This window comes from Rissa tridactyla, chromosome 4, assembly GCF_028500815.1.
Source record: "Rissa tridactyla isolate bRisTri1 chromosome 4, bRisTri1.patW.cur.20221130, whole genome shotgun sequence".
Lineage (NCBI taxonomy): Eukaryota > Metazoa > Chordata > Aves > Charadriiformes > Laridae > Rissa > Rissa tridactyla.
Window position 1 is genome coordinate 1,517,697 of NC_071469.1, and position 25,599 is coordinate 1,543,295.

The 25,599-nt window shown below is 48.0% G+C and overlaps 3 protein-coding genes across 5 annotated transcripts in view; 2 read left to right on the forward strand and 1 right to left on the reverse strand.

Moving 5' to 3' along the window:
• The window catches only part of EPS8L2 (EPS8 like 2), a 70,829-nt gene extending 54,811 nt beyond the window's left edge, over nucleotides 1-16,018 (forward strand). The window contains exons 12-21 of one of the 2 annotated variants that reach the window (XM_054198750.1): nucleotides 662-736; nucleotides 1,802-1,950; nucleotides 2,132-2,258; nucleotides 2,645-2,760; nucleotides 6,477-6,588; nucleotides 7,657-7,764; nucleotides 9,234-9,375; nucleotides 12,006-12,189; nucleotides 13,054-13,186; nucleotides 13,544-16,017. In XM_054198750.1, the coding sequence (XP_054054725.1) occupies nucleotides 662-736; nucleotides 1,802-1,950; nucleotides 2,132-2,258; nucleotides 2,645-2,760; nucleotides 6,477-6,588; nucleotides 7,657-7,764; nucleotides 9,234-9,375; nucleotides 12,006-12,189; nucleotides 13,054-13,186; nucleotides 13,544-13,615 (1,218 nt within the window). In that variant the 3' untranslated portion in view covers nucleotides 13,616-16,017. Of the gene's footprint in view, nucleotides 1-661; nucleotides 737-1,801; nucleotides 1,951-2,131; nucleotides 2,259-2,644; nucleotides 2,761-6,476; nucleotides 6,589-7,656; nucleotides 7,765-9,233; nucleotides 9,376-12,005; nucleotides 12,190-13,053; nucleotides 13,187-13,543 lie in introns of both variants that reach the window. The other variant, XM_054198751.1, reaches the window with a different exon arrangement.
• GATD1 (glutamine amidotransferase class 1 domain containing 1) overlaps nucleotides 1-25,599 on the reverse strand; it is a 91,356-nt gene that overhangs the window by 44,998 nt on the left and 20,759 nt on the right. Inside the window, exon 10 of one of the 2 annotated variants that reach the window (XM_054198767.1) lies at nucleotides 21,542-21,666. The exons of the other annotated variant lie outside the window; for it this stretch is intronic. The gene's annotated coding sequence lies outside the window, so the exon portion shown is untranslated. Of the gene's footprint in view, nucleotides 1-21,541; nucleotides 21,667-25,599 lie in introns of those variants that run through there. 2 annotated transcript variants of the gene reach the window in all.
• TALDO1 (transaldolase 1) lies at nucleotides 17,381-25,538 on the forward strand. The gene is made up of 8 exons (XM_054198759.1): nucleotides 17,381-17,589; nucleotides 20,931-21,054; nucleotides 21,533-21,640; nucleotides 22,329-22,460; nucleotides 22,920-23,095; nucleotides 23,259-23,456; nucleotides 24,493-24,638; nucleotides 25,304-25,538. Exons 1-8 carry the CDS (start codon nucleotides 17,493-17,495, stop codon nucleotides 25,334-25,336), a joined length of 1,014 nt encoding a protein of 337 aa, XP_054054734.1. The 5' UTR covers nucleotides 17,381-17,492; the 3' UTR covers nucleotides 25,337-25,538.

The following is a 25,599-nucleotide window of genomic DNA, read 5'->3' on the forward strand; positions in this document are numbered from 1 at the left end:
TGCAGCGATGCCAGTAGCACAGGACACATGAAAGAGCTGAAAGGAGGCACAAACTCAAGTGGTTTCTCACCACATCTTAGCTAATTGCTGTTAATGAAATATAATCCTTACACTAAAGTAATCCAAAGCGTTTGCTCCTCCATCCCACCACAGTCCACTCCGAATACCGCGCATTTCAGTGGCCAGAGCAGCTCTAAGTGCCGCAGGCAAGACCTTGATGGAGATTTTTCCTTGTCAGCAATTCACCAAGGGACCCTGCAAAACACTTGCTCTGTTGTTTTCATTCCTGGGAACTAGGGGGATTTTCAACTTTGCAAGAGTCAGAAGCAATAGGCCTGGCCCTTCCTTGCTACGACGATCAAAACGAGCCAAGGTTTTCTGCTTCTGCCCAAAATAGCTTCAAAGGGACTGATTTTAACGGTCCTGAAATTCAACACCCTTAGAAATGGGCACAAGAAGAGATCTCAAATGGAATGATTCCTACTCCCCAATCACTCCTCTTCCCTGATTTCAGGTGCACTGTTTAAAGTTTCCTTAGTTTTTAGGCTGTGTTAGTAACTACAGCAAGTATCAGTCAGCAACAACCCCTCCATGTGACAGAAAAGAGCAGGGAAAAAAAAAATCAGGTTGGGGTTAAAGTGGGTTTCCTTTCTCTTTTCAGGCCAAGCTGAGAAAGCACATCCAGAACCCCAGCGCTTCCGAGTTGGTGCATTTCCTATTTGGGCCACTGGAACTGGTAAATCGTATTCACGGGTTTCACTATGAACTCGCTTCTTATTTCTAATGTTGCTTTCGCACTTAGAGGCAGCTAGATTACGCAGGAGAGTTAGAAGCCGGCTCACAACTGCCTGAAGCTTTCTCAGTAAAGTCTAGAAGTCTAGTTTCTGGCCTCTGATCCACTTTCCAGCTTGCAGTAAATACACAAACCCTAGCAAATAAGAATCCTTCCACCCCACGAAGAAAGGCTTACTGTGAACACAAGTGCAAGCCAGCTATGGTTCCCGTTGGGAATCTGCCTGATCTCGCCTGCAAGCGAGCACGGCTCAATATTTGCACTGCAAATAGGAAGCAGAAATCCCAGCTTGAAAAAGAAGCCAGAAGGGACACAGAAACATCAAGTGGTTTTCCTTTTTTTAAAGTGCCCGCTTGCGATGTAGCCTGTCTCTAACAATGGCTAATTTTTAGAGCAGACCTGGCTTTGACTCCAACAGAACAACTCGTGTGTTCCTCCAAAGTGTCCGGTCTGCTTCAAAGATTTAAGCTGATGTTTTGTGAGACAACTGAGCTGCTCTAAGGATTAGCTGCTGCCAACCGGAGTCAGGCCATCCCTTGGCATGAAGGCTTGCGCTCCGGCTTTCATTTTATACCTTGGAGAACTTAGGAACGCTATGCCTTACTTGCCTATTTGCTTTTTCTCAATAAAATCTGCCAGTCAAGTACTATTAGTGCAGTGCAAGGATAATAAGGGGATGCTGAGGGAATGCAGCATGCCTTTGAAAGGGCAGCAAACCATTAATTTAGTTCATGTGTGCTGTGAAACCTCAGCCTTACATATGAAGGCATAGAGGAGAACTTTGGAAGTGCAAGTCCAATGGCCTCAGTCTTAGCCTGGATCTAGAGGCAGTCACCACGGAGGCTACACCGGCTTCCTTTGGAGCAGGCAGCCACACAGACTTCAAAAGATCAGAGCCACTGATTTTTTCCATCTTTGATTTCTGTTCCTTTGTGCACGTGCTGCTTTGAGATTTTGAACATTTCCTGCACAATGTCTTATATTTGTGTGTGTTTGTGCGTAATCCAGATCATCAATAGCTGTGGCGGCCCTGAGCTTGCCAGGTCTGTTGTCAGCCCACTCCTTTCCAAAGACACCACAGATTTCCTCAAAGGACACCTGACACCAAAAGAGATAAACCTCTGGGACTCCCTGGGAGAGGCATGGACCAGATCCAGGTGAGGACAGAGCTGCCACCTCACCAGGCTGCCCAAGCTCTTGAGCAAGGCAGACGGGACGCTTATGTTATAGCCACGTCAGAGGGTCAAGGGTGCCCTGATGCCCCTGCTTCTCCCCGACACGCTTTCAGAGACAAATCCCTTGTGAATCTCACTGCATATTCCCTGCTTCACGTCCTAGAGCTGAATGGCCCCGAGAAGCAAATATCCCCACCTACATCCCCAAATTCCGCAACGGCTGGGAACCACCCATAGAAATCTTCCGCGGAGCTCCCTGGGAAATAGACATCGGACACTTGCAAGAAGAGGTCAGTCCTGTGCCCCCAGTCATCCTCTCCTTTTCCCTCTCCCTTCCCCTTTTTCAGAGCGGGAGACGGATCTGTGGAGTTTGCAGTGGTGTGTAACAAGCAGTCAGCTCAAAACTCGGTTGGATCTGGTCACTCCAGTTAAATGTGGAAAGAAAATAAGGCCAAAAAAGGGCAACAATAATCAGCCTCACCTCCTGATCAACAGGAAATAGGATTCTATCCCTTAGCTGAGCCCCACAGATATAGGTTTGCCTGTTTCTTTGGTGTGCACCTCATTGTGACCAGAAGCTTCCAGGCCACCATTCACCCACCACTCACTCTCCTTTTCTCCGATACAGCTTTCTTCCACTTTCCTGATAGCACTGACTTCATTTTTACCTTTCCAGCTGTCCTCAGCCAATGGATATCCTTACCGTAACTCCTCGCTCAAGCGCGGCCAGGCCGCCGATCAGACACAAGCTGTGGATGCCTTTAAACAGAACGTAACTCAGCATGTAAATAGGTAACGTATCGGCACCACCTCGTAACCTCATAAACACGCGCTGCAGCACATCTCGGCACCAGGGCGTTCTGGCATCCTGGTAGATAACTCCCTGCCGTTATTAATTCAGACTCGTTAACAAGATCAAGAGAACTCAAAGATCAGACGAGGGATTATTCATGTGAACACTGTCTGCTTTTTAATCAGCCGCAGGTCTACAAGGAAATGGGTTACACGTGTTTTCCACCACAAGAGGCAAAAAATACAGTCACTCAGTATGTCCTGTTTCATAGCAGCAGCCCAACAAAGCGATGTCAAGGATCGTGTGCCAACGATGCTGCGCTGCACTTTTGCTCCCCATACGTTTAGAGAAGTTAGCATCTCTCCATTCATTCTAAAGCCAGAAGAGCTTGCAGGGAAAGAACTGCTTATAGGAGGAATCTGTGCGACGGCACGAGCACAGGCGAGCTTTCCGCTGTTGAAAAACACAGCCCTGGGAAAGAGCAGCCTGAGGCCGGCAGCACTGCACGGAGAACACTGAGACAGCGTCCTTTTGCTTCACTGGAGGCAGCAGCTCCTCCTTTGGCTTTCAGCCACAACCAAAGGGGAAAACATTTATTAGAGGCTGAATAAAAAGATGGTCTTGCCCATCTCTCCATCAGGAATCTGACAGGGCACTGATTTCAGACAACTCTTCTTAATGAGATAAATCCAGAAAATGGGGACAAAACCTCCCCTTTCTTCAGAAGTCTCGGAAAGTTCCCAACCCAGAACCAGCCACCCCTTTGCCTCAGGCTTTTTTTCCAAGGGAAAAACGGCTCTCGCAATTTAACCAAACGCTCTGCCCTGCTGCTAGCTTTCTATCACCAGTTACTCAGTGGTATAACATCTTTATGAAAGTACTTTGGGTTCAAAATTTAGAATTTTTTTTCATCTGCTTGGTTGTTAACATGGGCTTACGCCTTTGGAATTTTCCCCGAGATCTCCAAATTTCAACAAACTCTCCCCAAATTGTGAGCGAGTTCTCTGCCATCCTCTGCTTTGCAGTGATCACAGACTGGAAGGCCAGACCCAGCAAAGCACTTATCCGTGCACTTTGCTGAAGCCAACTCTGAACTGGGGGGAAAAAAACCAACCTTCGAGCCAGACTGGTTTTTTGTGGGTTTATGTTCTAATCTAGAAGTTTTATAAGCTCTACTACTACTAAAAAGTTCAAATTCACAGCAAAATACCTTAAATCCAATTATATCAGCAAAATAACTAATTCTTCCCATTCACCCCATCAAAGGCCCTGGTGGGAAGCATGAAACAGTACAGATGCAGTGTTGAGTAGGGAAAGAATAACGGTAACAAATTCTCTTCTCCGATCCCATTTTTCTCAGTGAGGTGATGAAAAACAAGAACTTAGTTTACACGAGAACATTTAAGTCCATCTTTAGTGACTGGTAGGTAACACGCGGAAGGAAACATTTTCATCTGTTAGTCTCAGCACAGGCAAATTGTAAATAGTCGCATCGAGTCCCGGGACACAAATTAAGAGTGTGTGTTTTTACCAAGGTGACCGTTTCCCTGCGACACCACCCAAACTACAGCGTGAGCTCAGGGAAGAGCGGATGAGAATCTCTTTTCTCCTGGGCTAGGCGGTGTGCCTTTTTACCTACCTTTCAGACTGTCAGCAGCAAGTTTTCCTTACGGATAACATTGAAGAAAAAAACATCAAAGTTAACAGCACTGAAGCAGATGCTGAAATAGAGAACGTGCTTAGATGCCTTCTGCAGTCCGGAGCAGACCTCGGCTAAGTCTGCCCAGATGTTTGCCAAGATCAGAGTCCTGGGACAGACATATTTCTTGCTAGACTCATACTTTTTTCAGAGTAGTTTGAACGAGTTTGCTAGCCAAGAGACCCTTTATTAACAAAAATACCCATGCATCAGTGTTGTTATTTATGCCAGGGCTTCTGGCTGCAGAGAAGTGTCACGAAAGCCCCAGGCAGTATTACAACAATCAGCAAAGGTCACTTGTGTAAAATCCAGGTGCATGCACAGCGCACATTAGCTTCAAACTCCTCCAGCCCTCATCTCCTTCCTCATGATTCATTTACCTTTCGTAGCATTCCAGAAGAAGTAATTTCTACCTAACTTGGCTTTCCTCCCCCTCCCTGCCTTCAAGGCACTACTGGCTAAGGTCACCACTCCCTTTCTGGACTGGTGGATTCATTTTGTCCGAGAGTCTGCTCCGAGCAGTCCCTCACTGCAGATTTACAATTTCTATACCGCGCGTGACCGTAACTAAACCAAGAGTTGAGTTGTCCCAAATCAAGCCAACTAAAGACAATGCTACAGCCATAGGCACGATATCAAACCACTGGTTCAGCGGTTTCGACCTTTTTCAGGCCACCAAAAGCTATCTAATGAAGACAGTAAAATGAATTGAAACTAAGCATAATGAGCTTGCTTTTCAAAGTCAGGTTTTACAGATGCCTCAGAAACAGTCCATAGCGAGCCCAGTTTCCACAGATCATAGATTAAAAATCACTGACCAAACCCAAGAACTCGGCAACGGAAGCACATCAGGCTAAAAGCCATAGTTGCTGGAAGCACTGGCTTCACCGAGGTACGCAGAACTCAGCAGAAGCTGGAGGAGAACCTGACCCGCTGCCGACATGCCCCCTGCGAGCACGGCTCCCAGAGGCCCTCCGCAGCGCGGAGCTGCGCGGGTTGCGACTCGTAAGCAGAAAGATCCACAGAAGGTGCATTAAAATAGTCCCTACCTGCCCTTACACCACAAGGCTAAACAGTTTTTCCATACTGTAAACGTTTTTGGAATTTAAAAAAATAACACTACACCCATCTTAACTAGAGAAGAAAAAGACGAGACCTGCAAAGTTTTCCTAAGCCAGGCAAAAAAAAAAAAAAAAAAAACACTATGAAAAAATAAACCATTTCAGCTTGGGTCAAAGGGAATCTTTCATTCCACATTTTCACCATTTTCCATATTTGACAGCCTACCGTATTTACTTTGTCTCTCTCTCCAAATGAAAAGCCAGTTCAACACTAAAAGCCATATACTCTCGTGTCAGAAATTCCCAATCAAAATACTTAAACACATTCCCCCTCCCCCAAAACATATTTTAGGATAGAAACGCTCAAACACACGTTTCCTGAGAACCCGCAGAATTCCGTTTCAGCGGCTCAGCATTCGTTGCCTGATGAAAAACCCCAGCTTTCCAGGCAGTTCTACCTACACTCATTCTCAATACCCTTTCCCCAGCACCGGTTGCTGATTCCTGCTTCTCCCCCACTTCGCCCTGTGGGGCAGTTGTTTCCACTTATCAGGACGTGAGGGTTTCACACTCATTTTTCACAGGAGGTGCAATCAGAGCATTTCGTTCGTGCTTTGTCAGTCTCCCCAGTCCCTGCAGAGCAGCAGCCGACGGGGGAGGTCTTTTCTCCCACCCCGAAAGCAGCAGCCTCACAGTCCCCCACTAAGGCCACTCACCAAGCAGCCCTGCAGACTTTTTTTTTTTTTTTTCCCCAAACACAGGGTTTTTCAGGTATATGAGGAGTGAAAATCTTCCCCAAAACAGAGTAGCAAAGAGACACTGCCCACACAACATAATTGTCTCTCTACCTGCCCTGGCACAAAGCTTTCGTCACTCCTCTTTTGCCAGTGGACCTGTATTTCCCAAGTTATTAGATGAGCCTCCATTAAGACTCTATTATTCTTTTCCCCTGCAGGAATTTTGAGGCCCAGGGAATGGCTCTGCCGAAGAGATATGCCAAAATCCGCTACGATTTCACCGCGCGAAATGCCAATGAACTCTCAGTGCTTAAGGATGAAATCCTGGAGGTACGTGAGCGTGCTGGGGGAGGCGTGTGCCCTGCTCCCCTTTCCAGGAACAGCACACGTCTCCAGATACGGGCAAGTGCCACCTCGTTTTTGCTGGGTGTTTTCTGAGCAGTTACTTGAAGCTTTGCTCAAATCTAAAGCTTGACATCTGAGCTGGAGCAGGCTGTATGCATCGGGTCATTTGCTCAGCTGAAACTCATCAGTCACATCCTCATTAGCAACGAGGAGGAAGGAAAACAAGTGACTGTAGTCCACCGCTCACCCCCTTGCCGGGTCTGCGTTCATTACTACCACTCCTCCCCAAAGGAATTATTTTCTTTGAAAACATCTTTTTTCATAACCTTTCTCTTACCACAACACTGTCAGCCGCTGGCGAATGGGCACAACTTGGTCTACGCACTAACTGTAACGCATCTGTGACTTGAGAAAAAGACTTCTGTTCAAAAATGCAGCTAGAATGAGAAGCGGGTGTAGGGATCTTGCCAGCAAAGCTCCTCCGTTCTGGGAAGATTACTTAAAAAAACCCACAAAGTAAATAAAAAAACCCGCAGTACTGGGTCAAAACAAGCCCGTTGAAAGGAGCAGGAGCAAGAGGAGATATCTCAGCAACGGGTGATCTCCTTCCCACATCATGGGTACGATGTGATTCCGGTACGTGTTATGATGTGACACGCAACTAAGTTATGTGGTAACACTCCGGCACCTTTTGGCAGGAGTCACTCTTGATTTTTTTTTTTTTTTTTTTTTTTAATGCAAAAAGACAACACAAACTCAGTCACTGAAAAAAAAAATAAAAATGATGGAGAAACAGGCACGTTAAGTAGGAACTATGAGTTCTTCAGGTCTGTTTTTCCTGTTTGTCAGCAGGACAAGTTCTGATGCTTTTCAGGAAAGGCTTCAGTCCTGCGTTGCAATGAGCACAATAGATCCCTTTGCCAGCTCCTGGCCTCAATTATGTTATTCTGACAACTTCGCATTACTGTGTGGTTTATTTCAACTATCTGCTGTTTACGTATGCCAGAAATCTGATGTTCTCACTAGCACATTTATTTTTTTCCCCGCTCTCAGGTGTTGGAAGATAATAAGCAGTGGTGGAAGCTGCTCAACCGGAGCGGGCAGGCTGGTTACGTCCCTTATAACATCCTGGATGTGGTGAAACTGGAAGAGCTCGAACAGGTCTGTAGTCTGATATTTAACCGGTAGCGGGCTGCAGGGCATAGTCAGCCTCTGAGAATAATCTTGTTATTAGAGCTCCCTGCATTTCTTAGGATGCTGTGCGCAAGTCAGCATGAACCCTCGCAAGCAGACAAACCAGGATCCTGGAGATTCCTGAGTCTCCTATAATAAAACTCACATTTTGCCACGGTTTACCTTCCCCCTCCCCAGAGGAGGCCTATCCCTCCCCTCCGCGCGGCGGCCTCGTGCTTTCCTCCCGCTCCGAGATGCCAAGCACTTTGCCTGCTGCCAGCCGTGCCTGGAGGCAGGGTTATGGGACAGGCACAGCCTGCCATGCGGTGAGACCCCAGCTCGAAGGGGCGCCCACCCCGAGCCTGGCACCGTCACTTGTCATCCCAACAGAAAAGGTCTCACGTTGAGGTGTCACCCAACAGCTGCTGGCTACGCTGGCTTGAAAGAGTTCCACCTTTTGGCAGCGCCTTCCCCCCCAAACCCACCTACTTCCCAGCCTGTGGTTTACCACCACCTCTGCCGCGAAACCCTCCCGCTTTCAGGGCTGTGCTGGGAACACGGCGAAAGAGCAGCCATAAAAGCAAATTCTGCCACAAAAATGCAGAGGTTTTTGTTGGGGGTTAAATTAAAGGCAGAGAGTTCCCTCACGCAGTTCAGTTCAGCAGCAGGAACAAGTTACTGGGGTGGAGGCAGGTGGAAGTATCATCTAAGTGAGTATTAAGTGACTATTGCTCTCAAGCGCCTTGCATGGCAAAAATGTGGAGCTGGAGAGCTCTAAACGCCCTAAGCAAGCACGGAACTGCTTCCCCACTTTGGTATTTCACAGCTTGGGCAAACCATAAGGTGCGCCAGCAGGCCTCTGGATAAAAGCCCTGTTAGTTTGATCAAAATGTGAAAAAAAACCTCTTTCCAGACTGCTCCAGGCACTTGGCAGGGTTCCCACTTAACATCCAGTTACTAGAGCAGCGATGCTTTAGCTTCAAATGGGACTTCTGCTTGTTTTCTCTTCATATAAAAATCCTTTTGCTTCCCTTGCTCTCCATCTGCAAGGAAGCCCTACAAGCAGTAATTTCTGCGCAGTGAAAAGGCCAAAGGGCCGAGTCACACAGGTGAGGGCAGTCACGCACAGCAGCGGTAAGCAAGCACGCAACACCACTCCTCTCTGTGTGGTGAGTGTGACATGTTTTCCAGGGGTGTAAATGCCTTCATGCCGTCTTTGGCCTTTGGTTTGGGTTCTGTTCGTTCCCTTGAGACCCCAGAAATTACCTTCTTCCATGCAGCTCCACCTGAGGTCTCACCAGCCTCAGCCGAGCGGCCTCAGATCAGCACAGGGAGAACATGGAAATCCATCCCTCAATTTGCTATCGTGGGTGGGAGGCAAAAAGTTTAAGAAAGTGAAAAATGGCAAAAAAAAAAATCGTACACTTTTTTTTTTTTCTTTCTTTCTTATCACCTAGTCTAACCAGAGGTACAAAGGAGACCTGAGCCCCAGGGGATATGGCCCATCCAGCCCAACTCACAAGCTGCCTGCCAGCTACGCTGGGGATAAGTGGGGAAGTGAAATGTTATCGCGCAACTCTCCGCAGGACGCCAAAGAACGTACGTGTCCCACGCCGCGCTCCCAGCGTCCGGGCACCTTTCACACCACCCATAGCAGCCTCGGGCAGCCAGAGAGCACGGCACCGCGGCCTTGCATTTCGGGACTTAATTGAAAAGCTTCTGTGAGCACGTGTTTTGCTCACTCTCTGTCCCGGTGGTTTTCTTTCTGTCTTTACCGTTACCATAATGGTCTGACCACTATTTTTGGTTGCTGTGTGCATGTAACCAGACCTACCCAAGTGTGCTCGCCCTCACAAGGCTCTGCACGTGGGGCGACTGCGCCTTTTAGCGATAAGCATGGGACCAGCGGTGGGTTTGGAGGAGATGCACGGAGGAGATTCCAGGTAGTACAAGAGCCAACAGGGCAGCTCTGAGGAGCTCACTGACCCACGTCACGGGCTCCCAGGCAGCCTGGAACAAGCAGGGCAAGAAGGTGATCACCTTAATCCTCCTTCCAGCTTGACCTTCCTCTTCCTCCCAAGGAGAGAGTTCCCTTTCCCTGCCAAAATGTTGAAGTGTGTCTAAGCAACCACTCACATCCAGGTCAATCCCTTTCTCTCGCTTCCTTTGCTCTTGTCTCCTGCCACGCAGGCAGTGCCTGCCTGGCCTGTTCCTTCATGTGGTGTCAGAGAAATCCCAGGCAGCAGATCTGCCAAACGAGAGTCACATCACTCCCTCGCCCTGCACATGCTACGCGGGGTCACAGAGCATGAGAAGGACCAGGAGCCCTGCTCACCCTTATCACACCCTGCATACGCCTGTAGCAAGCCGTCTCCCCACGGCCACAACCGGGGTTCATCCTCTGTTCAGCTACCGGGGAGCAGGAGCCCTTTTGGGATGATGGAAAGCCCCATAGTACGAGCATCACGGAGACGTATCTATTAATAACACTGAGTTATTCTACGCAGTCTTCAGGAGTCTCATGGAAAGAGTGATACTACCTGACGTGTCACTGGAGTTGTACGAGTGTGCCGCTCACTCCCGCTTCACGCTTCCTGCCGCGTCTGTTTAGCTGCACAGCAAAAGCTGGAGCTCTGAGGACTTGGATCAGCAAATTACTTATTAGAAGTAGCAGAAAGGACTGAAAAGTAGAGGGAGCGGGGCTACAGCTCGAAACCAAGACTCTAATTGTAGGTACTCACAGAATCGGCCTCCCGCATCAGGCGACAGCGAAGGGGCAATGGGAAGAAATAAATGGCAACACAGAGGCACAGAAAAATGGGAACCTCATTCTCAAAAACAGACAGTCAGGCCTCCCTCACCTCCGCTGTCTCATGCGGTTGGGTTTTTTTTCCCTCCTTGCTGCTAATTTAGCTGGGCAATTTCCTTATTTCAATGGCCCGAAGGGAACCAAGTAACTCAAAAACAGGAAGATGACAAACTAAAGCAAAAACACAACAGCAGACATGAGGGAAAAGGGACCCTGTCCCTTGTCACCACTTGACAGCACCAGTGGGAGCAAAGACGCTGCCAGATCAGGTTTTACACCCTTGAGCAAACTCCTGGTAGTTGGTGTTGCAGGGTTTTATGTCCTTTGAATGAGGTGTGATGAACAGGAGAGGTTAGCAACATGAGAAACAAGATCCACCCCAACATAAATTTGTACATGAAACAGGTGAAAATACAGGTCCTTACCAGCACCCGTCTGCAGACACCAGTCACGCAAAATGAATGTGTTCTTATCAAAATGTTCTATTATTTTGCCAAGCACGACACCATTTTTCACCAGTAAGTGCTTTTGACCACGAATTTTCCAGGCAGACTGGTGGGTGCCCAGCTCCTGTAGGCTAAAAGCAAATGCCTCTGCAGATGTGAGCTCTGCCCTTCCACACCAGACCCATCTCTCCTGGGTTAAAGGTGGACTGGGGAACGTGTGCTTGTTAAATGAGACAGCTGGGCTGCTGGTATACACCATGACGGAGAATACCCTTTCCTCTGGAAATTAAACAGCTGGATCAATGCTGGTCAAAATCAAAACCAGAGATTTCCTTTCTCCCAGGAACAGCAGCAGTTGTTCCAAGACCTTCCAATTAGCCTAATGGATGCTGCTGACGCAATGAGGCCAGACTCTCAGACATGCAGGGCTTGTACCAAACTGCGCCCTTGTCCCGGGGGACAGTCACGCTGCGAGAAACCCTTCAGCGGCTTTTTAGATTCAGCAATCGCTGTGTGGACAATGAGAATTTGGCTGGTTTTTCTGTGATTCCTCCTCTCCATCGTTCTGGAAAAGAACTGCAGAAATCTAGGTTTCTCCCAAAGGGAAAGCGAGGTTTCAAAAGCTGAAGGAAGCTGAGAGTATTGGCTTGGGAGGGAAGGGGAGGCTCCCCCAGCCAACTGCCAGCCTCCAAAACTGTGGCAGTCTGCCTTTACACATCTCTTCCTGCTGGAAATTTGGAGGTCAAAAGATCATTGCTCAACCTATTGCTCTAACAAAGCACTTAAGCTTGTCCTTTAGAACTGAAATACAAAAGTAAGCACTTTCCTTTGGTGTATTTACAGCGTTAATAAAAATACTGAGCCACGTTCTGATCTTTCTTACAATTTCCCCTCAAATACATTAATTTAATAGGATTTGCAACTGAAGACTTGATTTCATTCCCTACTCTCTACCTTGTGCCTTGTTTCCCCAGAACTTATTCATCACATGGGTGAGCTGAATGATGAGCTGCTAAAGAAGATCACAAACAATAAAATTCAGCCTCCCCACAGGAATTTCAAAGTGGAAAAGCCTCAGGAAGTTTTTGTGCCCCTCACCTTCGAATCCAGCACTGAAGAAGTCAAAGCTTGGCTGGAGGCAAAGTCATTCAGCAAAGAGTAAGATCTGCTTTACTACCCTATGAAATGCTGGTCCTTCATTTAAAAAGGAGTGGGGGAGGCAGCTTGCAACATTTCAACTGGATTACAAGTCGCTTGTGTTTACTTACAGGGCCGGTGTTGCAAATTACATTTCAATCATACTAAATCCAGGCTACACAGCCAGTACATTCAGAGCCCAAACTCACTCCCTTTCTTTCTTATACACTCAAATAAACCTTGTCTCACAGTGCAGCAAAAGACCTTATGAGTAGCTGCACATAAAGGATTGGTCTTGCTTATTCACTCAACTCACAGCCCAGCGCGGCACAAAGTCCTACCGCTGGTGCTCGTCTGACCCCAGTTCGCCAGTTCGGAGTGCTGAGCTTAGAGCAATATAACTAATTAACTAAGTAAACCCGTGGTCTAAAAGGCAAATTCCAGATGAGTGCCTGTCTCTGGACTGTCCTAAAGTATCTCTGAGGAAGAGCCAGACGCTCAGCCGGGACTAGCAAATCTTCCCAGCCGCCAGGGAAGCTGCAGCTGGTTGAGGGTTAGGAGTTACAACTCCCCCTCTGCACAGCGGGCTAAGAGGAGCTCCAGGATCGCTCCCCAAACCCATGCAACCGGAGTGAAATCACTGCAATACCCATGGGGCTGGCTACACTGTGGATGCCAGGGTGACGCTGGCGTCGCCCGCTCCTCCGAGGGCTTGGGTTACCCAACGGCCGCCACCTTGGCGCAGCCCCAGGGCCTCGCATGTGATACAGTCCTGGTGCAGGGGCTGCACGTCGGCTGCTCCCAGCCTTTTTATCTCTGACTCCTCACCTTTGCCGAGAGGCCACGCGTAGCACATTGTCATCTCCTCGCTTTGTGTCTTCCCAGGACAGTGGAACACCTTGGCATCCTCACTGGAGCGCAGCTCTTCTCCCTCAACAGAGAGGAGCTGAAGAAAGTGTGCGGTGATGAGGGGAACAGAGTGTACAGTAAAATCACAGTGGAGAAAAACCTACTGGAGGTAAGTAGCTTTCTGCACAACCCTCACCTGAATGGGTGCCATTAATGGGTCAAATATCCCATTAAACAGACTTTTTAAGAAACACAATTTAAAAAAAAAAAAAAACAACAACAAAACACTCAAAAACCACACAACCGAAAAAAACCCACACCACCTAAAAATGCTGAGAAGTCTTTTAAGGAAAAAGGCCACAAATCTGTGAGGCAGATCACCCTGTCTCCTCCAATGAATCTGCCTGCTTACCGGTACCGCTCACCCCTTTGAAACTAGCTCTGCTTTTACAGCATTAGTTAAATATTGTAATTTAACTACAGCTTGAAGTTAAAACTCAAACTTCCTCTTTTGTTTCCATTCTAGAAAAGCAGAGGGGAGTCAGAGCTCCAAGAAATCATGAAGCGTCGCCAGGAAAGGATTGATTCTGCTAATTAAAATCTATCTGCTTTATTTCAGCTATTAGTCATAGTAGTACAGAAAAAGGGAATGAAAGCAATGATCCCCAGTCCAGACAAGAGACAGCAGTGCTCCACACTTAGCGGTGTAATTGCCATCAAAGTGACAATGGCTCGAACACCGTTGATAAGGGTAGACAATAAGACCATGTCCCGTTGGGAAAGGTGTTTTAATATTGCATGAAGTATTTTTTTTTTTTTATAACTATATATTTTATACTGAAATTTTATGTGCATGCCGTCAGAGCGGATCAGAATTCACACGTGTCTGAATGTATGACAATGGCTGGAGTCAAGCAAAAAAGACCCCGCAAAACTTTTTTCAAAGGGCTGTACTTGCTCCCACCCCCTCGCCAGCGTGGCTCGGGAAGAGAGGGCATGGCACGCAGCACGGAACAAGCCAGCCTGAAACTTTGGAGTCTGGACCATGGAAATAAGTCTTTTCCCCCACTTCTTATTTCCTCCTCTGTGGCAGATATCCCCTGCAGCCCACTAGCAAAGACCCTGTGACAATTCACTGTCCTCCTCCTGTTCCCCCCGTGCCCCCTCGTTGGACGAGGCTAGAATTGCAACACACATTACCTACGACTGGCTGCTCCCTTAAACACACGTACCGGGTAGTGCTGTCTTTGAACAGTGGAAATGGGCTGCCATTGCGTAATAACATAATAACGAGCAGGAGCCGAGTGACAACTGAAGTGATCTGAATCTGCAAATAGGTGAGCTCAGCCTGATCATCCCTGCTTACGCGGAGGCTGGGGCTCAGGGCGGCTGTGCAGCCCTTCACCTTGGCACTGATCCTCCATCGGAAAGTTGCAGGATTGCCAAAGCCGGGCCTCAAACAAGGAGACGATAAGCCCCTACCCATTTGCTCCCAACCCAGTCACACCCAAAGCCTTTCCCAGGGTGTTCGCTGCTCGCCCCCACCTTCACATTTTCCTTGCAAAGAGTAATCTGAAATGCTTCCTAAATATCTAAGAAGCAAAAGCACATTTGGAAAGGCTGTTTTAATACAAAATAAACAGCCAGAAGGGAAAAAAAAAATAATCTAATTTAGTAGAGGCTATTGTTCTTCCCATCCTGTTTTTCTTAGTAACGTTATGTGCGCATATATATATATCTCTCTAGTGAAATACCCCCTCGCTCTAAAAATCTATACCTAGGGATGAGGGAAAAAATCCCTTTCCCTCGAGACATAATTAAGTGATTATGCATCAATAATTTACTGAAAGTTTTAAAAGCTCAAGCAAACCTGTAGTAGATTTCCTGTCCACAGCAAGTTTGGCACACGCTGTATTTACATCTATATTTTACTTACAGACCAACTTGATAAGAATGCAGTAAAGCAAACACACATACAGAAACTGCTCACAGAGCGGGAAGACTTTGTCTTTCTCTCTCATTCCCACACCTTCGCTTTGCTCAAATGGGAATTAAGGCCCAGACCCCGCAAAGACTTACACATGTGCTTTCCTTTACCTGCTGCCTGGTCCCACCTCCTCGCAAGGTTAAGCGCCTGCCTAAGTCTTTGCACAGTTTGGGGCTGTCCTTGCGCATTTAATGGAAAAAGCTGTACAGCTGTAAAGCAGCGGCTGGGGAACACATGCCTACATCTGAGAATACCCCCACACCTCTCAGTTTTGGCTTTGCTCTTCCAAAAACGTTTCTAACGGGTGATATATTTTCTTAATCTTGAAATAGGACGTTGTTAGCACCAGCAGAATTAGGGTGCAGGCAGGGAACTTACAGAGGAGGATCATGGTATTGGCCACAACCCTGCTGGCTTGCCGCAGCGGCTGGAGTTTGCAAAGGGCACTCACCTTGTCAGGGAGGGATGAAGAGGACAATCCTCCTGAGAAGCCCTGGCTCTGGATTAGGGTGGGGATGGGAATCAGCTGTGAACGCTGGCAAACCATCGGTGTTAAAAGCACAGAATGCTAAACAATTTCTAAAATGAAACCAGAAACAACTGGTGAGCTAGGAAACACACCACCATTCTCGTGTTTGGATACAAAGGAAGGCAAATCACACAGATTTATAGTTACTTGGGATTCTAATAGAAGCGTATGTGACAGTTCTCTAAAGCCGGGAGCTACGGGAGCATTTCGTAAAATAAATATATCAGTAGACCTTATTGCAGAAGTCACTTTTAAAAATTTCCATATGACTGAGCTGTGCATCTGTTATATTTGTACTGCCTGCAGATAATGCTATAATGTACTGTACATTAATGTAATTGAACGAAGGATAAAATGATATAACCATGCACTGTATAAGATTTATTAAAATAGTTAAGTTATACTTATAACTCCATCTCTGTCTTTTTCACTTGGATATAAATGAAAGCGGCAGGGTGCAAAACCAGTAGGCAAGGGCTGCTTTTCATAACGACTTGTCGGTCTGAGCCTAAGACACATGGCAGTATATCTGAAACCACGTGTTTCCTTTGGTTTCGGGGACTGCCATTCAAAAAGGAAGGACGTTATGGCCTTGGTAATCATTCATGTCTGAAAACAGGCGCAGGTGAAAATGCCACATATGATAGTAATCAAAAGCTGGGAAAGCTACCAGCCGAATCCAAACATCCCCTTTCTCATCATCTTGGACAACAAACCTCTTACCTCTGGAACATGCAGCTGAGACAACACGCCAGCATTTACACACTCAGACACTGTCCAAGGCTACACCTGCAGCGGTTAGCTAGAAACGCCCAAACGTGGTTAACACCAGCTAATGCAGGGCTGAGAACAAAGGGAAGGGAGGGGATGTACGAGGGAGGTTCTCCTGCTCCTTGGAAAGGGCTCTGGAGACAATGAGAACACGCTTCCTACACAGTCACGGAATTCAAACAGGACTTTAATGTAACGCCTCTTTCCATTATCTTCTCTTCGGGTTGAGAAGGTTGTACAAAAGCATATTCTTGTATATCAGGAGGGAAATTACCGTGGCAGCTTCCACAGTTGCAACAATACAAGACAAAATGAGGGGAACAGCACAGTGCAAAGAGCCTGCATTTAAAGGCCAAGCAGCAGATTCTACAGCATTTTCAGCCGAGCATTCCCTGTTCCAGAAGCACAACCACGTTAGCAGGATCGCCTTCTCCACAGCTGAGGTGAAGTGTAGGTGAACGACTGGGGCCTTGCTGGGTGCAGGGCTCCCTGTGGCAGGGCAGGGGGCAGCCCCAGCTGTGCTGGGCCTGGCCACGGCAGCGTGAGGAAACGTACCGCCCGGCTCCTGCAACGGGTTAACACAGGCGTGGCACGGCTGGAGTCTTTCCCCAAGGCTGCCAAAGGGGCGAAGGCCTAACCCTCACCAACGCTCCCGCCGCCATCTTATATCATCGGCGGAGCCTTCTCACGGCGAGGCCCCGCAGGGCGGATGTCCGAGGGGCGGCTCGGGCGCCGTGCCCGGCCGCGGGGAGCCCCCACGGGAGCTCCTTGGGACAGAAGGGACCTCTCAGCCCCAGCCCACCCGAAGAGCGGCTCCCCGGAGCGCCGCGCTGCCCGCTCCCCGCTCCGGCGCAATGGCGGCCCGGGGCATCCGCATCCCCCGTCGCCATGGTGACCACCCCCCCCCCCCCCCGACCCTCACGAGCCGCCAAACCACCCAATCAGGAACCTTCTTCCGCCCCGGCTCCGCCCGGCCGCGTCCGTCTTGCCCCTTCCACGCTTCTGATTGGCTGGCCGCCTCCCTGCTGGGCTGGGATTGGCGGCGGGCGGGCGGCGCGCCCCTCCCCTCCCCGCAGGCGGCGGGTATCGGGCGCGAGCGAGCGGCGGGTGCGCGCGCAGGCCGGCTCCCCTCAGGGCACACAGGGTTCCTTATAGGCGGCGCGAGGCCCCCCCTCCCCGGAACGGATTATGTCGGTGTCCCCCGTGAAACGGCAGAAGATGGAGTCGGCGCTGGACCAGCTCAAGCACCACACCACCGTGGTGGCCGACACCGGGGACTTCAACGGTGAGGGGCGGCGCGGGGGGGGGGGTGGTCACCGTACCCCCCCCCTTCTCCGCGGAGAGTGGACGGGCCCGGCCCGGCGGGGGCGAGCGCCCGGGAGGAGCGAACCACCCTGGCGGCGGGGGGGCGGGGGTCGCCGGTTGGTGCCGGTGCGTTGCGCAAGGCCGGCATTGGGCAAGGCGCCGTCACCTAACGAGGGCCGGGGGTGGCCCAGGGAGGGGGGAGGTCCGGGCCGCTGCCCGGTGCCTTCCCCGGGATCCGCGGAGCCGGCGCCTGACAGCGCTGTCCTGGCGGCGAGCGTGGATCACCCGCTGTCCCGGTTTGTTGTTGTTTTGGGTTTGTTTTTTTTATTCCAAACGGCGGAAGAGAGGCAGTCGGGGAGCAAAGACCATAACGCAAAAGCGCTTTTGTTCCCCTCCCGAGGCGGGAGGGGGCCTTCGGGTGCCCCCAAGGGGTGTCCCTTGTCGCTGGCCCACCGATGGCTCTCCCGGCCCACCCCCGGGCTAACGCTTCCTGATCCCCTCCTGCCACCGCCGAGCGCGCCGCGAGCCCTCTCCTGTCACCCAGACCCATAGCTGATGCGTAAAGGACCCTAAATGGCAGCCGTCACATGTCCTGTACGAGCAGATTTAAGGTTAAGAGCGCAGGGAGGTGGCAGCAGCTCAGCCGTGTCCCTCGTGACGCTGCGCGCATTGACGTCCTTGCACTGGCTGGAGGTAACGCGTGTCTGTGAGCGCTTTGGGTTGCCCGATTCCGAGCGTCGGGATGCACGAAACATCAGGGAGAAACTGCTCCCGGGCTGTAAGAGTCCGTCCAATGTTGTTGTCCCTTAAAGTACATCAGTGTGACAGGCAGCGGCCATGCCAGGGAGGGGAGGGAGCAGCAATGCAGCATTGCATCGAGAGAGCTGGAAACACCAAGTGACTAGGTAATTAGCCTTGATGGATTTCACAGACTGGTTTGGGTGGGAAGGGACTTTAAAGCCCACCCAGTGCCACCCCTTGCCCTGGGCAGGGACACCTCCCACCAGCCCAGGTTGCTCCAAGCCCCGGCCAACCTGGCCTTGAACCCCTCCAGGGATGGGGCAGCCACAGCTTCTCTGGGCAACCTGGGCCAGGGGCTCACCCCCCTCACAGCAAACAATTTCTCCCTCTGATCTCATCCAAATCTCCCCTCTCTCAGTGTAAAATCCTTCCCCCTCGTCCCACGGCTCCCCTCCCTGATCCAGAGTCCCTCCCCAGCTTTCCTGGAGCCCCTTGAGGGCCTGGAAGGGGCTGGAAGGTCTCCCTGGAGCCTTCTCTTCTCCAGGCTGAACCCCCCCAGCTCTCTCAGCCTGTCCTCCCAGCAGAGGGGCTCCAGCCCTCCCAGCATCTCTGAGGCCTCCTCTGGACTCATGCCAACAGGTCCATGTCCTTCTTATCTTACGTTGGTGGCCCCAGAACTGGAGGCAGCACTGCGGGGGAGGAGGGGGGGTGTCTCACCAGAACAGAGCAGAGGGGCAGAATCCCCTCCCTTGAGGTGATTTGTGTACCTTCAGGTAGCAACAAAGCTGGCCAAAGCCCAGTGTCTGCTGATATTCCATGACTTTTAAAACATTACGCTGTCTACCCTAGTTTCAAAAAAGCATAATGGGAAAAAAAAGAAATCATCCTTGTGAGTGGCGAGGGTGTGTTTGTGTATGGGTGGCAGTAAGGAGACCATCCACTGTCCGCTGGAAAGTTTTAACAAGCTCCTTGAAACAGTTTTTCAGTTGCTCTCTGGCTGCCTGTGTCACCTCTGGATCCTTCTTACAGCCCAAACGGGGCTACAGTTGCCATCTGCCTCACTATTCAGGCTAAACACCGATGCTGGTTACGGTGCCGGTGTTGCTAACGCCAGTTCCCAGTTGTGATTATTGATAGATGTGTCACACAGTGCTGTGCGGGAAAGATTCAGGTTGGAATGGCTCCTGATACGAGCTCCTGCAGCAGGTGACGGTGGATTCTCTAGGAGTTGCTCTAGTTTTGCCCGTTCCCGAAGCTGGACCAGGACATGCTCGCTCTCTTGCGTGGCTCTTTGCACTCACAGCGAGGAAAGGGGGCACAGTCATCATGGACCCCACCGACAGCTTGTGCTGCACAGCTAAAAACCAGGCTGCTGCCTGCTCTCCGACAAGCCTAAAGGAAGATGGGGTGAGGAACACGGCGTGACAGGCTTAACAAGATGAATTTACACATGTTGCCAGAGACCTGTTAAGAGTCTTCAAATGCTGCAAGGCTGGAGAGGAGTAGTAAGCTCTGCCAAAATACACTTCTCTAAAATTGCACACATGCTTCAGAACTGAGTTTCATTGTGTAGTGCTTTATTTTAAGCAGCATCCATGTGAATTAAAGTGTGTTTTGAAGGACCTGTCTATATGGAGTGGACTTGCTCCAGGATCATTCTCATCACCTAGCAGCGAACTATGGAAAAACAACGCTTATTTTCTTCTATGACTGAAAAAATAATGTTGCACTCTTTAACTTGGGTTTTCATCTCTGTGCAAAAAACGCTGAGGAAAGTGAGCTTGTAATAAATATTGTCATTTTTGACAGGTAGTTGTGTTCTGTAAGCGGAGATTGCTGGGGGGCCTGCAGAGGCTCCCCTCCGTTTGCCGAGTCAGGCTCTGCGTGCCAGGGCCAGACAGCACACGGCCGCAGCCTGCGCTGGTAAACAGCCGGTATCACCCCAAATAGGTGTAGTCCGGGGCTTAAGGTAAGCCAAAGGTTCAAATAGCTCCTACAAGGAAGGAAGCCTGGTAGTACAAGGAAATAACAACAACAGATACTAAGAAGTGGTCTGCAACTATTTGAAGAAGTTTTTAAAATACAGTAAGAAAAGTTGCTAGAGCCTAACGGCTGAGTTCTGCTCCTGGTCTGGTTCTAACAGTTGTAGACAAAGCAAACCCCCAAAGTCTAACTGCCAGAAGGGAGGAAAGAGCTCCTCATCTTTACTTCCCCCCAGGATTCCTGGAACTCAGCTATGCTGGTGAATGTGATAGGGACAGATGGGAGATGTGGAAAACCAGTAGCACTTCTCTTCTTCTGTCATTTCTACAAGTTTATTTCTTTTGGGCAATGTCTCTAGTAGTAGCGAGTAAACTTTTCTGTATTTATTCCTGTCGCCCTGTTAACTTTGTTCTGTACTTCTGGCACAAGGCAGCTTTCAGGCAGTGGTATTTAAACATCACCGTGCATTAGTCTGCTCTGTCACCAACACTACCGTCTTACAGCCAGAAGTGTTTACATTCTCACATATTTGAGCAAAATCCTTTTAATTGCTCAGGGCTGCTGATTGTTTTAAACGGGCTATTTTTATTTCCCCAGCAATTGATGAGTACAAGCCCCTAGATGCCACCACCAACCCATCTCTGATCCTAGCTGCTGCTCAGATGCCAGCTTACCAGGAACTTGTGGATGATGCTGTTGCCTATGGGAAAAAACTTGGTGGGTAAGTAAAGAGGCTTGCGTTTTTTTATCTCAGTAGATCTATATTTAAGATGCCTTATTTATATAAATAGCATTTAGTACTACTAGCAATGTACTGGGGTTTTCTCCTCATGTATTCGTAGGTGTATCTCCTGCCCTAAAAAGCCTCAACCCTTAAAGAAAAATGTCTTATGCTGGTTTCGGAAGCGCTTTGAAGAAGTGCATCTCCATTTTTCCGGTTCTCATGTGGCCTTCTAGGGCTGCTCAGGAAAACACTCTTGAGTCAACAGCATTTTAGGAAACAGTAGCCAAAGGCTAGTACTGCTGGTGGATCACAGAGCGCAGAACATCAAAGTGGAGCAGAGCAGAAGTGGCTATTTGAACTCTGGAATTTAATGTTAAATGGGCTGTGAAATTTGATCTTCAAATCCGTGACAAGGTGTGAACGCACTTTTTTTTTTTCCTCCCATAGAAATTATTTTGCTCTTTGTGGTTTCCAGGTCAGAAGAGGAGCAGATCAAAAATGCTTGTGACAAACTTTTTGTATTATTTGGAGCTGAAATATTGAAGAGGATACCTGGCCGTGTGTCCACAGAAGTAGATGCAAGGTTGGCTCTTTTTCCTCTGGGTTATCCTGGATATTTGTACATACACAAAGAGACATGATGCGAGTTGGAGAACGATGTTCTTGACTAGACAGCTCACTGTTTTAAGGCTAGCAAGAGTTAATGTGTTTAATTAGAGCACAGATTTTACTTAGTTTGCTTGATTATAACTTGGTGACAAAAGTTTATGAAAACAAGTAATACTGAGCTTGGATTTTTGTAATCTTCCTGTTGTTCCTTACGCAAGAGAAACCTCACCTTTCCAGTATACTTAAGAGTTTTGCTCTTTCTCTTCTGTCTTCTCAATTTACCAAGAAATCTGTTCTAACAGTTTATTTCAAGACTTACATAGGATTTGTCTGTTAACCTACTTCTTGCCAATTCACTTCTACTGCTTGGCTTCTGCATTCGTTACGGAAAAACTCCAGGAAAACTTTAATCTGTAACTTTTTCAAGGAAAGCTATCTTGAGCTCTGGATCCTCTGAATCGGAGAGTAGCAGTGCTGTCATACACCTACTTAATGGGCTCACAATCCAGGAAGCATCTCTGAGAACAAAAACCTGCTGTTGGCATCTAAACACTGATAAAACAGACAATGTTTTTCAATGTGGTTTGGGGAGGGAAAGCATTTAAAAAACAAACAAACAAAAAACCCAGTCAGTTTTAAGCAGTCCTGCTCTTGTTTCAAAGGTTGTCCTTTGATAAGGAAGGAATGATTCAGAGGGCCAGGCGCCTCATTGACCTTTATAAGGAAGCAGGAATTGGTAAAGATCGTATTCTCATTAAGCTCTCTTCAACATGGGAAGGAATCCAGGCTGGCAAGTAAGTATTTCTGTCCCTGGTATGCTGATTTGCTGATTCATAGCATGCTCCTGCGTGTTCACAGGCACCTGACAAACTCATTCTTGTAATAAAGAATTGTTTTGAAAGCATTGCACCAGGAAATCTGTTGCTAGGGCTACAGATGGCAAGCAAGGTGCTCTGCTACGGCTTTCTGTCAAAATAGGAAAAGTTTGTTCATACAAGGGCCAGGCCACGAACAAGAGTTTCCTGAAATATCATTCTGAACTGTCTGCATTTGGTTCAGGGAACACCATTAAATAAAGCAGAGTCTGGCAGCACAAAACATTTGCTGTTAGCTTAAAACTCTAAAGCTTATAAACTGTACCACATTCCTAATTTAACTCAAGAAATTCAGTAGTTGTAACTTACTAGCTTGTTACTAGACTATAAATTCAATGGGTGAGCAAAGTGCTGTTTCAAGCCAGCCTGTGTCTGCAGGGTGCTGGAAGCAGAGTATGGGATTCACTGCAACATGACCTTGCTGTTCTCCTTTGCTCAGGCGGTTGCCTGTGCTGAAGCTGGAGTTACTCTGATTTCCCCATTCGTAGGACGGATCCTGGATTGGTATGTTGCAAATGGAGATAAGAAAGCCTACGAGCCTTCAGAGGATCCAGGTAAGCTTTTAACACATTGTTAAAAATCCAATAGCTACACATTCAAACTGCCATTTACTCACATAAATCCTCTTATGAAAAAATGTTGGTTTTGAGCATGTTCTAAATAACCATTTGTACTTCAAATGAATTATTCTGAAAGCTGCTGATCTCTCCCTTTTAGGAGTGAAGAGTGTCACTAAGATCTATAACTATTACAAAAAGTTTGGCTACAAAACCATCGTGATGGGTGCTTCGTTTCGAAATACAGGAGAAATAAAAGCGCTTACAGGCTGTGACTATCTCACCATTTCACCCAAGCTTTTGGCAGAGCTCAGCAAAGAGTATGTCAAGTTAACTCCCACGCTCAGTATAAAAGAGGGTGAGTCCACATCTATGTAACATGAGCTTGCTCAGCCTCCTTTTCTTGAGCGTCGTGGTTCTGCTCAGCTCCGTGGTGCTTGCTTCCATTCTGCTCTAAGGGGAAGTCTTCACTCCTTTCGAAAGGAACTGGAGCCTCGTTACAACGCTACTGCTACAGCTGCTGACACACAGTCACTTCTTTAGCATCTTGGGTCCCACTGAGTACACTAACTGCAACTACGATGGGTCTTGAGTGTGCTTAAATACGGTGCCCCCTCTCCTGAGAGGACAGGGAGAGCAGAAGGAGGAACTTTCCACTTCGTATGCTTGGGATGAAATTTTATTGAATATTAGAAAGATGCCAAACCTAGTTTAATCTTAAGTTAATATTGTATCAGTGATGCAATTAGCTCCAGACATGCCAAAAGGTGTGCTTTCCCTCCAGCTCTAGAAATCAATCATATGCAAGACTAAGTGATTTGATCTAGTGATACTGTGCCACAATGGTTTTAAGTTTTTGTTCCCGTTGCACTACTCCTGCTTTTCTGTTGCCTTATTAAAATGCTACTTTACAACTCGGAAAATTAGATTTGTGCACAGCTGTAGCCATGGGTTGCTGCTTACAGGGTGCTGGCTGGCTTGTAGGCATGTTATCAATTGAGCTTTTGTTAGGTACTGCCAAATAATCAAAGACCTAATTGTTCAGCGTATTTGCTTAGAATGTCTCACTGCGGTAGGACTGTTGCATAATTCCTGATAATAGGCCTGAAAGTACCGTACCATTCGGAAGCAGATACAAGATAATGGCATACACATAAACGTTGTGTTTTCAGAGGAACTGATTATCTAGGCTACTTTCCCCCCAAAACCATCGGGAGCATTTTCAGTCTTGCATGACAAAGCGTGCTGCTGTAGCAAGTCATGTTGAAAGTGGTGTTTGAAATTTTTCAACAGCTGGAGATGGTCAGAACCTTGAGACAGTTTTAGGAAGCCTGTGGTATTTGATAATAATCTGATAATATGGTTTTGTTTCTTTCTCAATTCCCCTTGCACAGCTCAGGCATGTCAGCTTGAGAAGATCCACCTGGATGAGAAGGCATTCCGCTGGCTCCATAATGAAGACCAAATGGCTGTGGAGAAACTATCTGATGGGATCAGAAAATTTGCTGCAGATGCAATTAAACTGGAGAGGATGTTAAAGGTAGATGTTATATCATGCTGCCTCCTGCCACCTCTCGTGTTCCTCCACGTACTGCAGCTAACGCACGGTTCCTTGAGGCATGGCTAAGGATTAGGAACCTGTAAGCAAGTCCCGTCAGGCTTTTATGCGGGCAGTACAGATTATCTAGGACAGGCAGCTAGCAAACTGCCCACCTAAATTAGCGAATTTGGTAAACTTCACTGCATCTCAAGAAGGAATTCATGTCAGATGTATAGAGCCACACCTGCTGTTTGAGGCCCAAGGCAGTGTTTAGACTGGCAGCTAATCAAGATAACACTACTGTTAAAGTGAAAAGTTCCTTAAGCCTAATTCTGAACTCATTAGCTGTCAGCAGTGGTACAAGATACGTAAATAATCTTCAGATAGCGAGCTGGAAATAAATCATGCTTGTACTTGGCATGAGGAGGCACCAAGAAGAGATACGCTGAGGACAGCCAGGCCATGTGAAAGTCTGTCAATTTATGGAGAGCCTTTCAAATGGGATTAATTGAATTTGGGGGGAAAAATTACACCCCGGGTATACCTGATTGAGGCACTTGTTCTTGTTGACTGATAACTACTTAATAGTGACTTAAGCCCGCGTTGCTAAAGCACAGTTCCCAAACTCTTGCTCAGCTGCTCTTTGTTCACTTCTCTCTTTCTAGGAGCGAATGTTCAGTGCTGAAAATGGAAAGTAGAAAAATCAGGATGCTCCTGAGTGGTCAAGGCTGAATGAGTGGATCACCTGAGGTTAAATGGATGTACAAATGTCTTACCTGTAAAAGTCTTATGCTATGTATGGATAGATTTCTGTATGATGCTTTTTTATCAATTTGCAAAGGGACAAATAGAATTTCAAATTTTTGTGGCACTTTTGTCAATACATGCAAATTAACACAGCCTTTCCTTGTAACGTGTTCATTTCCCTGCTGCAGGGGCCATCTGACCTAGTATTTTAATT